The 12256-nt window shown below is 53.1% G+C and overlaps 1 protein-coding gene across 1 annotated transcript in view; it reads right to left on the minus strand.

Annotated features, from left to right (window-relative positions):
* Ass1 (argininosuccinate synthase 1) overlaps positions 1-12256 on the minus strand; it is a 50942-nt gene that overhangs the window by 13530 nt on the left and 25156 nt on the right. The window contains exons 10-12 of the mRNA XM_036186644.1: positions 9890-9980; positions 7247-7331; positions 6608-6672 (exon numbers count right to left, since the gene is read on the minus strand). Coding sequence (XP_036042537.1) covers positions 6608-6672; positions 7247-7331; positions 9890-9980 — 241 coding nt within the window. The remainder of the gene's footprint in view (positions 1-6607; positions 6673-7246; positions 7332-9889; positions 9981-12256) is intronic.

The following is a 12256-nucleotide window of genomic DNA, read 5'->3' on the forward strand; positions in this document are numbered from 1 at the left end:
GTTTGCCTAACATGCCTGAGGCCCTGATCCTGGCTCCATACCAGCACTCCGTAAACTGGTGTAATAGAACAAGACTGTAATCCAAGTACTTGGGAGGTGGAGGATCAGAAGTTCAAGGTCATCCTCAGCTACACAGCAAATTCAAGGCTAGCCTGGGATACAGGAGATCCAATCTCAAGACAAATGAAATAAGCCGGTTCTACAAGATCAAATCCTGCATACCTCCATTTTCAGATGTGTAAATAGCGGGTGGCTGCTGGGGGCGGGGAGGAGGGGCAGGATGCATAGAGGCACAAGGGACAAGTATTTAAAGGGGACAGCGTTTCAGTATAGGAAGATGAAAAAGTACTCTGAAAGTAAGGTGGTGACGTACATGTGCTACTGTCATACCAGGCTGCACACCTACAGTTAAAATGGGATGTTTGAGCTGGGTGTGGTGGTGTCTTTAACCCAGCACCCAGAAGGCAGACGCAGGCAGATCTCTGTGAGTTTCAAGCCAGCCAAGGCTATAGAGAGAGCCTCTCTCTCTCTGTCTCTCTCTCTCTCTTGGTTTTTAGAGACACAGTTTTGGTGCCTGTCCTGGATCTTGCTCTGTAAACCAGGCTGGCCTCGAACCAGGCTGCCTCTGCCTCCCGAGTGCTGGGATTAAAGCCGTGTGCCACCACCGCCTGGCGAGACTCTGTCTTAAACAAACAAACAAAAAGATAGTCATGTTGTCTTTATTTTTACAATAGTTTAAAAATGCTATACACACACACACACACACACACACACACACACACACACACACACACACCCTTAGGACTCTGCCATTCTAGGCAATCTGTTCCACCTTCCTGGATCTACCTGTAACCCCACTCCCCACCCCACCCTCTGATGTCCTCACATTTGTGCACAAGAGCCCCAGCCTCATCATTGCCATAGCAAAGTCCAGATCGGCAGAGAGGCAGCTGGAGGCTGTGACAGGTTGGGTGACGGAGAAAAGCCGCTGCTGACAGCCTGAGATCAGGGAACCCAAGACCCCAGCAGGGAAGGGCAGGTCCTGGTGGCACACGCCTGCAATTCCAGCACCAGAGGTAGAGGCAGGTGGTGGGGCTGTTAGTTCAAGACCTGCCTGGGCTACAGAGGACAACAGTGTCTAAAAACAGCAACTAAGTGAACGGTAACAACAGAGAAAACCAACAACCAGGTGGTAGGCGCTTGCCTGGCATTTACCCTGGGTTCCCTTCTTGGTACTGCATCCCCTCCCCAACAATTCTGGTCACTTTTTGAGCTGGATGTGCTGTTCACACCTGTAATCCCAGCACTCTGGAAGCTTGGAGGTAGAAGCCAGAGGATCAGGAGTTCAAGGCCAGCCTGGGTTACCGGAGATTCTGTCTCAAAAAATCAAAACCAAACAAAACCCAACAACAAAATGCTCAGCACAGAGGTTAAAGTCACTCTTTGGGGCAGGGTGGTTCTACCTACCAGAGTCTTTGGATGGCCCCAAGTCACCAGGAAAGGCCCAGTGGCCCAGCAGGCTGTTTGGAAAGACAGATGCAGGAAGTACCTGCCTCCAAAATGGCCGGGATAAAAACAAGGTCAAGGCAGCTTCTGTCACCTTAGGAACACCAACAATGTCAAAAGGTGACTCCCATGACCTGTGGTCACCTCTGGACACAGAGCAGGCGCTAACACCAAGGCAGCAGGGCCTGCCTGCTCTGTTTTTGTATAGCTTGGAGAGGCCTGTCCTCACAGAGGCTATAGACAGTGGTGGTGGCAGCTTCCCAGGCCTGAGGCCGCCATGTTTTCAAGTCCTAGGGACCCAGGTGCCCTCTCTGCATTTCTCTCTTTCCCAAGCCACTGGGGACACAGCCAGGCTATCTGTCCAGACCTGGAGTTGGAACTAGAAGTCTTCACCACTTAACGTTGCACCTTGGTCCCTCTCAACATCTTCTGAGCCCCAGATGGGAAAACGGGAAGTTGCTGAGTAACTGTGGTCTTACACACTACCTCTGACACCCGTCCTGAGAGCAAGCCTCTAGGTTCACGGCCTGTCCTGGCACCTGGAGAGAAACACTCAGGTGTCTCTACAAATCACCCCCAACAGTGGGGGGCAGGGAACACAGGCGGTGTCTAGGGAACCACCAGTCACCCAAGTATGACAGGTACTGTCCAAGTGCAGGTGTCCCCTGGGAAAATGAGGCCAGCGGCCCCAGCAGCAAAGAGTGGGCGGAAGGGCGGGCAGAACCCATCTCCTCTAGAGCTCTCGACACCAGCCTCAGCCGAAAGGTCACAAGCGTGCAGGAAAGTCCCAGTCAAGAGACGTCAGCACAATTAATATTCCTGATCCCACCACCTCAGGTGGTCTCAAAGTTAATTGTGACTGATCAAAAGGCTTGGTTTTAGCTCTTGTGTGTGTGTGTGTGTCCATGCGTTTTAAAGCTATCCCCTCTCGGTAGGGGAAGGGGAGTACAGATGATTTCTGTATTTCTTCTAGAAAAAAAAAAAAGAAAGAAAGAAATCAGTGACAGAAACCTGATTCTAAAAGACTATGGATTTGGGGCTTTTGACAGTCGGCATACAAACCACCGTGCAAAGAGCAGGAAATGACAGCTGAGCCAGCGCTGCTGTGGAATAGACAACAGACATCTTCAGAGTGACACACACCGCGGCTCCAAGTGTCTATTTTCATCTCCCCATGTTTACGGGAAAGACAGAGGTGTCAGCAGCCCTCTGTGGAGCAGCTTCAATCACACCCTAATTACCGCCAGGAAAGGGGGGGTGGCTGGGGAGGCCAAGGAGCTGGAGTGGGGGAGGCGGAGGAGAGTGGACCAAGAGGAAAAGGTGGGGACCAACCTCACAGCTGCAGCAGCTCAAATTCTTGTCGGTTCCGAGACTGCCGCTGGTTGGCTTGGGCTGATAAACGTGGTAGAATGAAATAGACTCTACAAAATCTGCCGGAATCAGGCTGTGGGCTAGGGTGCTTGGAGCAGAGGCTCTGGCATCCAGGGGAAGGGGTTCAGGGAGGTGGACAGGATAGAGGGACATAGAGGACAGATTGACTGGAGCCCCAGGGCTCCTTTCTTAGGTACCAGGGCCAAGGCTGGAGGTAGTTGCCATGGTGATGAGAGGCAAGTCAGGGTGGGAGTCTAAGCTATTCTCTAGGCTCTTGTGCCCAGGTTGCCCATCCTGTGGATCAGATCAGGTCTCAGACTAGGCATCCCGGACCTGCTGGGCTGAGCCTCCTGCTTCACACCTCTCCCCTTGCTGTCTATCTGTACTGTTCCACATGAGCACAGCTCTGAGAAGGCTGGACAGACTGGCAGGGAGGCTGGATAAAAGGTCAAGTGTGTTGCTCTCAGAAATGAAGTTCGGGGCAAGTGGGAGAGAGAATGGGAAGAGAAAAACAGAAGGAAGTAAGTCTGCAAGAGAAGAAAGCTGACCAGGCCTGGTGTGGGGAGTTGGGGAGCATGAGGGGAGGAAAGGCTGGTGTGGGGAGTTGGGGGGCATGAGGGGAGGAAAGGCTGGTGTGGGGAGTTGGGGGGCATGAGGGGAGGAAAGGCTGGTGTGGGGAAGGGGGTAGGTGAGCAGCCATGAAGGGAAGGTGAGGCCAGGTGGAACAGGACGGAAGAGGAGAGAGGACTTGAGAGCTAGGCAGGCAGGAGGGACAGACATGGCCAGGAGGCTGCTTCCCGGGCTCCCTCCTGCCTGCCTCCTCCTCCTCCTCCTCCCCACTGATTTCATTTACTTCACTTAATTAGCCCCCCTCCAGAGTTAAAAAGATAACGTGAATAGTCACAATACAACAAAGCCACACCATCTGAGGCTCCTAAGCCCTCAGTCCCCAACCTGTGGTTCCCCACAAGGGCCTTCCAGCTGGGCCACCTAGACCCAGGGTGCTGATGCTGCCCAATTCCCTATGCTCCTGCCCGCTAAGAAAAAAAAATTAGATGATTAATGAATGTCAATTACCCGCTTTGTAAAATCAATACAAATGACATTTCCCCCACATATACCAAGATCCGGAAAACCTCAGCTTTGCCCTCAGCATAATCAATGATTAACAGCATCTCTGTCACTGTACACCTAATAAATTCCTCAAGGGGAGTCTATGGTACCCCTCATTAATGGTCTGTTTTTGCTTTCTCACAGAGAAATGTTTGGAGTGCAGAAATAAAAACAGGATACCCTAAAATTACCAAGCATAAAAACTGGCAAGTGAGGACACCTAGGGAGCTCTTCTAGGCTGGCCCTTCCTTTTGAAGATCAGTGTTTCAGAGATGGAAAGCAACTTGCCTAAGGTTACACAGCAATTCCCCTCCCCAAGACTAAAATCCTGTACTTCTAAGGGCAGCTACCCAGAGGTACACACACAATATCTAGACAGAGTTGAGGACTGAGCTCCAGACTTTTCCATGGGTGTCAAGGAGCCATGTGGGGACACACTTAACTTCATGCTGACTCTTCTAGGGAATTTCAGTCAAGAAGATGGTCCACCTCCAAGACTCAACACCCAAACCCATTTCACATGTGAGAAGTCAAGGCTCAGGAGGCTAAGCTGATTCTCAACAGAAATGGAATCAGGATCAGGACTCAGGCTCTCCAGAGACCCACTACCACCACCACCAGGCCATCTGCAACCGCCCCATCCTCTCTATCCTCTCCATCACACTTCCCGCCCCATCCTCTCCATCCTCTCTCTCCATCACACTTCCCGCCCCATCCTCTCTATCCTCTCTCTCCATCCCTCTTCCCGCCCCATCCTCTCTATCCTCTCTTTCATCACACTTCCTGCCCCATCCTCTCCATCCTCTCTCCATCCCTCTTCCGACCAGTGGGGAGCTGTGCTATTGCCATCTTCCCCGGCTGCTGCACTCTAGGCCTTTAACATTGCCTCCTTCCACTCATTTTAGTTCCTCCACCCAGTAGGACAACATTTCAGAGTCGGGCCTGGCCAAACCTTACCGCCCCAGTAAAGGAGGCCAGTAACTATCCTGTTGGATTGGCCGTACCCACCAGGAGCACCGACTTGTACCTGGAATCAACAGGACATTGCCACAACCAAGTAGTGATATCTGCCATGGGCATACAAAGAGTATGATTGGTACCTGACATACCTGAGCCGCACTGGGCCCCAGAGGGCCTAAGGCTGCCTTTGTGCTCCCCCTGGGGATTGGAAGCCATTGACGGAAACACCTCCACAGAACCTGTTCATACTATCACGGGTGGATTTGAACCTGGATCTGTCCATCTCCACAGCCCAGCCTTAGATGGCCACCCCACGCCTCTCTGGGCAGATGCCTGTCTGTGTCCTGCCTATAACTTGCAGTGAGCCCTTGCCCTTCAGGGCCTTGGTCTGCCCATCTGTAAAACTAGGTGCTAGTTTCTCCCAAGGCCCCTTTAGCTGCCTTGGAGGAATGCCTTTGTGTGGCTCCCAAGGGCAGGTGGAGACAAAGGGCCATTTAATCAGATGTTAAATGGATAAGAGACAAAGGTAGACTGGGAATGGAGAGACACCCATTAGCCTATTGTTCTTTACAAGGCCTTCTCAAGAGAGCTGCAGTTGTGCAGATTCTCACAGATTCTCAAGGGTGATCAGTCTGGGAAGAGGCAACTCCAGCACTGCCCTCCCCCTCAACTATCAGAGGCAGAGCCAGGATACACTAAGGGAAACCGAGGACCAGAGATCACCAGGCCAGGTCCCAGGATCTTCACCTCCTCTAACAGCTGACATCTACCCATCAGCTCTCTTAGGACTCTCAATTTAAAAATGTCTCTAAGGACCAAGGCTGGGACTGAAGCTTGGCCTGGTTATTTGGCTGTTACCTTCTCCAATCACCCACGGAAGCAAAGTGATCTGAAGACCTTGCCAGTGTGTCACTGGTATTCAAATATTCAGGTGCCCGGTTCAGTCAGAGGCCCTAGGTGCCAAAATAATGAGAGTCCCCTAAAAACATTGCAGCACTGGGGCACGCACACAAACCTGGAATAGAGATGCTCATGCATGGGGAAACAGAGGAGAAAGGGGGTACAGACAGTAAAATGGCACATGGCTAACAGGGAGTCATGAAAGAAGAGGCACCTGCCTGGGGACCAACCCCACATAAGCCTGGGATCAACTCTCCATCCCCTAGCCAAGAAGGGGATCTGATGGCCCCATGGTGGCAGCCTACACCAGCCAAAGTGGCAGGCGTGCCACAGAAAAGTGCCTGTCTGTCCCTGGCAAAAAGGCCTTGGAGACATGCCAGAAGTGGCCTGGCCTGTTCAGGGCTTCTGCGTGCAGCTCACAGCGCCCTCGCTGGCAGGAATCCCACTCTGCTGCCTGCCTGGTGCTGGAGAATTGCCTTAATGAGCAGGAAATTGGCCCTGCACGGTCCGCCTCTCACCCTGGCTGGCCCGCCTGTGACACAAGACAGCCTGACCTCTAGGCCGACCTCTCTCCCAGACCCTCCCGACTCTAGAGACAATTCCTCTCGCAGCCCTGGGAAGTCAGGGGCAAAGTCGGGGTATAAGAGAAAGAAGGGGAAGCTGCGGTGGTGTGGGGTAAATGGTCACATCCAAATGGCACAGGTGTCTCTGGAGGTGCCAAAGCAGGCCCCAGGGGGTGCTGAGGCCCCACACTTACCCCGGGACTTCATTCCAATGAAGCGGTTCTCCACGATGTCAATGCGACCCACTCCATGCTTGCCCCTGGGAAGGAACAGGTCACGTGGACTCAGGTGCTGCCACAAGGCTTGGGGACAGAGGCCACCCACTGAGCAGGTGGCTTTGGCTTGCCTAAAGAGCTACTTATGGGCATATTGTCTATGTGTCAGGTCCTACGACTCAGCTTAGAGAACACCTGGGCCAGGAAAACAGGCCCAAATGGACAGGCAGGTATAAACTAAGTCCCTGAAAGAAAAGGGATCGTCTGGGTCACGCTGGGTGCCCCCTGCTTCACCTGCTACCTCTGATCTGGGACTTGCTTGGCGCCAGCCTTCACTAAGACTCATCTTTCTTTGTGTCTTGATGCCTGCTCAGCCAAAGGCCCGGAGCCCCAGCTGGACCGACCGTAGGAGGTAGTGGTAGTCCTGGAGCTTTTATCTTCGTGGGTTGTGGGTTTAAATAAAGACTACCAGGACTCTTCTGCCAAACCAACATGGTCCAGGAGACTCTCTGTCTACAGGGCCAAACTAGCCAGCCCTCCAGGTCATGACCCTCAGCTGTGACCAGTGTTTGCTGGTGGTGGCAGCCCTAGCAGACCGGGCAGTCTGTAGACACTCACGCAACTTCGTTCAGGTACATGAAGAGCTCCAAGGAAGTGCGGTGGGTAGTGCCATCTTTGATGTTGATCACCTTCACAGGGACCCCTAGGGCAGAAAGAGAGAATAGTGGGCCTCCAGGCTGGGGCTCAGCAGAGCAGCCTGTGCCCAACCACCCCACCCTCTCCCTCCACCCATATCGCCTTAAATGGATGTGACAGATATGGAGTCCCAATGACTCCTTCAAAGCTCTGAGCTGGGGGGAGAGAAGGGGCGAGAAAGCCCCCCAGAATGAAAGGGGAAAATGCAATAAAAACGCTCGCCCCCCCTCCCATTCCCTCTGCCCCTTTAGCATTTAGGGGCTGTGAAATTGGAACCAGGCCCTGAACTAATTGAATTTCACGCTTGGCCATTGTCTTACCAGTAAGCACCTTCTGTCCCCACCAGCTACTGGGGGCCGCCTGGCCGGGGTGCAGCCAAACCCTTCAAGTACGCGCAGGCGTGTGTGCATGCGCGTGCACACACACATGCAGCTAAGCAGCGCTCTGCCCCGCTTGCCAGGTGGACAGGGACCTCTCAGCCTCGGCCTTGCACCCTAGATCCTCAGAAAGCCACCTGATGGATGAGCTGGGGTGGTGCCCACTCCAGCAGACACCCATGAATTCTGAAATGTGTTGTCTGGGGTGGTAGGAAGGAGACAGCCAAGGCACAGCCAGGGAAGGGCCATGTCGAGGGGGGTGGTGGGGAGGGGGCAGTGGGTGGGTTTGGGGTTGACTTTGAATAGCAAGGGGCACTTTCTCGAGCGGTGTGAAATGGGTAATAAATGTATTAGGGGGCTAACAAGAGAGCCGTAACAGTGACAAAGAGAAGCTGTTCAAAGTTGGCGGCTAATCCCCCACCCATCTGCCTGGCTCATTACCATGTAGCGAGCCATCGGGTGCCAATCAGGGCTCAATAGCGGCTTTGGAGTCTTTATTAGCCAGGCGCCGTTTGGAGGGGCTCTGCTCAGGGCGCTGACAGCCTCACCATTCTTAACCCCCATTTCCAGGGGTTTTATAACTTGGTTGTAAATTGCTATTAAATGTAAGTCTGCCCAATAATGAACCTTAAGCCCCTCGCCACCCCCTACCCCTCGCCTCTCTTTCTCTCCATCCCTGGCCCTATTATCACCCAACGCTGGGGCCTTGGATGGGGCCTGCCAGGGAGGAGAGGTTGACATTGTTGGTGCTGCCGCCGGAGAAAGCCTCTTAGCTTTTAAAATAGTTAATAATTAGATTAAAACTTCAAATAAATTAACTAGAGAGTGAATGAGGACTAGGAAGGGAGGGTGCCTCCCTCTTTCTCTCGATAACCGTCTCTTCTTCAACTCCGCCTGGGGCTGCCCTGCTCCTCCAGGATGGGCTGTTGGAGGCTTGTGCCTGGGACCCTCTGTACCTCCTGCTCACCTCCTGCCCTCTGCTCTCCCAGCTCTCAGGGGTTGGAGGACCCTGTGAGAGAAGCCTGCAGTGTGGTGTGGCACATCCTGCCATCTGCTCAGAGCAAAGCTCCAGGAAGACCCCTTGCTCCCAACAGAAGGCTTCAGAGGGACCCATGGCCTGCCACTGTTTAGGGTTCCAAGCAAGGCCTCTTTGGTCCCTAGGTAGTGTGAGATTCAAGTTGACACGGTTGAAGAGGCACAAAGGAGGTACCCATGGGCAGGTCAGGCAGCTTCTTGGGAGAGGTGGAGGGTGGTTAGCCAAACTATTATAGTACCTACACCCTCACTCTATCCACACCTTATGCTGGGTGCCTGCAAATAGCCTTTCCACAGCCTCTTTTAGAGGCTGTGTACCTCAGCCCCAGAGAGGCGATGGTCCACAAGGTCATAGCAGCCACGGTCCACCTGGGGCTGATCTCCAGCCTCTCTCCTTCCCCATCACCCTGTGCTCCAATTCTGAGGTACCTTGGAGAGAGTGTGAGCATCAGCCTAGGGGCCACTTTGAGGCTGGCTGGCTTCCCTGCCTGAGTTGTGTTGCCTCCTGCCTCCCTAGCTCCTGCTGGGTGCCACCTCCTTCAGGAAGCCTTCCTGGAAGTGTCCCCTTCTTGTATCCCTACACCCTCTCTCAGCTGGGCTCTGTTCCAATCACCAGGCATGTCCATGCTCAATTCCTTCCTCCAGGGCAAGAGATGGGATCCAGGGGGGGGGGGGGCAGTAACTTTGAGTCCAGGTAACTGGAGACCAGGGACAGCTAAGTTAGGATGAGCCAAGCTTTGTGAGCAGAGTCTCAATGGACTCTTCAGAGCTCCTCTGTGGCTAACTTGCCACTACTAAGCACTTTTTGGTGGTAGCACCTGGCTGGATGCCCTCCCTACAGACCTCCTTGCACACTAGGAAAAGAGCAGGTACTCCCACCCCCCGTTTATAGATGGGGAAACTGAGGCTCAAGGACATAGAGAGCTACTTTAGGGCAGAAGGCTCTCTGCCAAGATCTGATGTTAGCGCATTGGACTACAGCCTGGGAAAGCCTCCTCCTAAGCTTGGAGGCTCCTACTGTCTGGAACCTTCAAAGGCCCTGCCTGTGCTCTAGCTTCCAGGAATGCAAGGAGCTAGATGGCTTAGTAGGTAGGGAAAAGGAGCCCAGCCCCTTAAAGTCACCCACTTCCATTCTGGATGGGTAGGCACATACCTCTTTTGAATTCTATCTCAAGGACATCTGGACTGTTGGGTGCTTTGGCAGGGTCCTGGGTCTTTGTGTAGAGACCTGGAGGTGCTTGGTTCTAAAAGACAAAGTGGTATGAAGTTGGGACACCGTGAGCCACACCTCCTGTAGGTACCTGTACCTCCTTGTCCCTGTCCAGGACCACTGGCCCCTGGCACTTCCCCATCAGCCAGTGGGTCCAGCGGACTCCCAGCTCCCGGCTAGCCCCGCCTGCCAGGGACCTGAGAAACAAAGGGCTCAAGAAATCAGACAATTTTTCCCCTCAACTTGATCTCATCTTTTTCTTTGACGCCCCCACAGCTGGAGGTAGAATAGCAGGAGAGAAGCAAGTCAGGCAGGAAAGAGTGTGACTTCACAGGGCTGCTGTGTACAGGCTTCCCGGGAGCCGCACGCACGCTCGCTCGCTAGCGCCAGTGCCTGGAATTGGGGTTTATTCTGCACTGACCGCAAAGCTAATGACTGCGCGTGACCCCAGCAGGTGCTCTAGCGGGCCAAGCCGTCCCTGGGGTCCCCGAGGTTAATACTCACGGGGAGAAAAGAGAAGAACAAAGCAAAAACCATTTGAAAACACATCAACCTTTATGTATATTTTTCCTTGGGTGCGTTAGGAAATGGGCCTCTCTTCCTTAGGAGGAGGCGGAGGGCTGCTTGCTGCCCAGGACTTTCTCGAAATTCCCTCTCGTCTCTAGAGGCTCCAGCTCCTCCTCAACCCAAGCCTGAAGCCTGGATACTTGCCACCCTGAGGCTGGGAGCCTGTGGGCCTGACTGCTCAATTTTGCCCGGGGGCATCCTGTGCCCAGCTGTTCTGTCCACCTGCTGACATCTGGGAATCGCAGCCGGCAGCTTTTCCTTTCACAATCTCAAACTCATTCACACACCACTGCTCATTTTGGAGTCCCAAGCAGTCTTGCCCGGCAGGAACAAATGCTGTCCCATCAACTGGGCGGAAATGGAGGCTGCAGGAGGCACTGTTGGCTGCTAAGTTCTGCACCAACTATGCTCTCCATGCAACAGTCCAGGCCACCTTGCACATGGGAGGGGAGATCATAAGACCCTCAACAGCTGTGAATTTTGCTTTATGTCGTTTTGTAGACAGAATCTCATGTAACCCAGGTTGGCCTTGAACCCCTGATCTTCCTGGCTCCTAACTCAAGTGCTGGGATTACCACCATGCTCAACTGAGAGAGACTTTAGGATGGTGGAAAATACCCCTTAGGCAGATGTCAGGCTGTGCTGCCTTCAGAAGGCAGCTGTAATTATTTGAGACTTGGTTTTTATCAAGGAAAAGGATATGTGCCTTTGACTGTCTTAAAGTTTAAATGTAACACACAAAATGTTAAGCAAGGACTGGTGTGGATGGTAACTCCCTCTAAGGGTGGGATGTCAGCTTGGAGATGGATACTGTGTCTCCCTCCAGAAGAGACCACAGAAAGGCACCCTGGGACACTTACCCATCAGCTCTGTGCTGGAGTGATCAACGACCTTATTTTCCCTAGGCCCCCCTAGATTTAACATCCAAAGTGTCACATGTCAAGAATCCTTGGTGCCACATAGTGGTAAGGTTTATCTTTCCCACTCAACTACTGAGCTCCAAGGGACCCTGGGCTGGCAGCTACACCCTCTAAAGTGCTATTTGTGTGGGGACACAGGATGGCCTTAAAGACAGACTTAGGGAGGCGTGAAGGGTCTGCACCCTCCCCCCACCCCCCACCCCATAACAAGAGACCTTCAGGAACCAGAGGAGAAAATAAAGCTGGAGAAGCGACTGGTCCAAATCACACCTTAGTGTTCTTTCAGAATCTCATGCTGCTTCCCAGCTGCTATGGCAACCTGGGCTGAGGAACAGTGTGATGCCTATGGCAGAGTCACACCATTCATCATGGAGCAGCCTTCAGAGAAATGCCATGCTCCCAGACCCACTCTGGGTAGGGCGTAAGAGGCCTGAAGTTCCGCTCAAAGGATCTCAGGGTGATGACCGGTACAGCAGCCGCTTCCTCACACGTCCAGAGCTCCAAGCCCTGGCTTATCTCAACCTCTAAACTTCTCCCACCTCTGTCTATGGAGACTGCAACCACTTCAGTTTTGAACCTGTCCTTTCTCTGGCTACACGGCCTAGCAGTAGAGGATGGATGCCTTTCGAAAGACAAGAAGAAGGTCCTTGGGACAGGACAGGTTCACACACTCTACAGCAGCAATCAGGGTAGGGATGGGCAGCTGACAACCTCATTCCATCAAATAACTAAATAGAAATAAACTGATGTTTGCTTTGCATTCTGAGCTCATGGGGTGCCAGCCTTCTTTTTAACTCTCCCTCCTAAAAGCCCAGTTCAAATG

This window comes from Onychomys torridus, chromosome 4, assembly GCF_903995425.1.
Source record: "Onychomys torridus chromosome 4, mOncTor1.1, whole genome shotgun sequence".
Taxonomy (NCBI): Eukaryota; Metazoa; Chordata; class Mammalia; order Rodentia; family Cricetidae; genus Onychomys; species Onychomys torridus.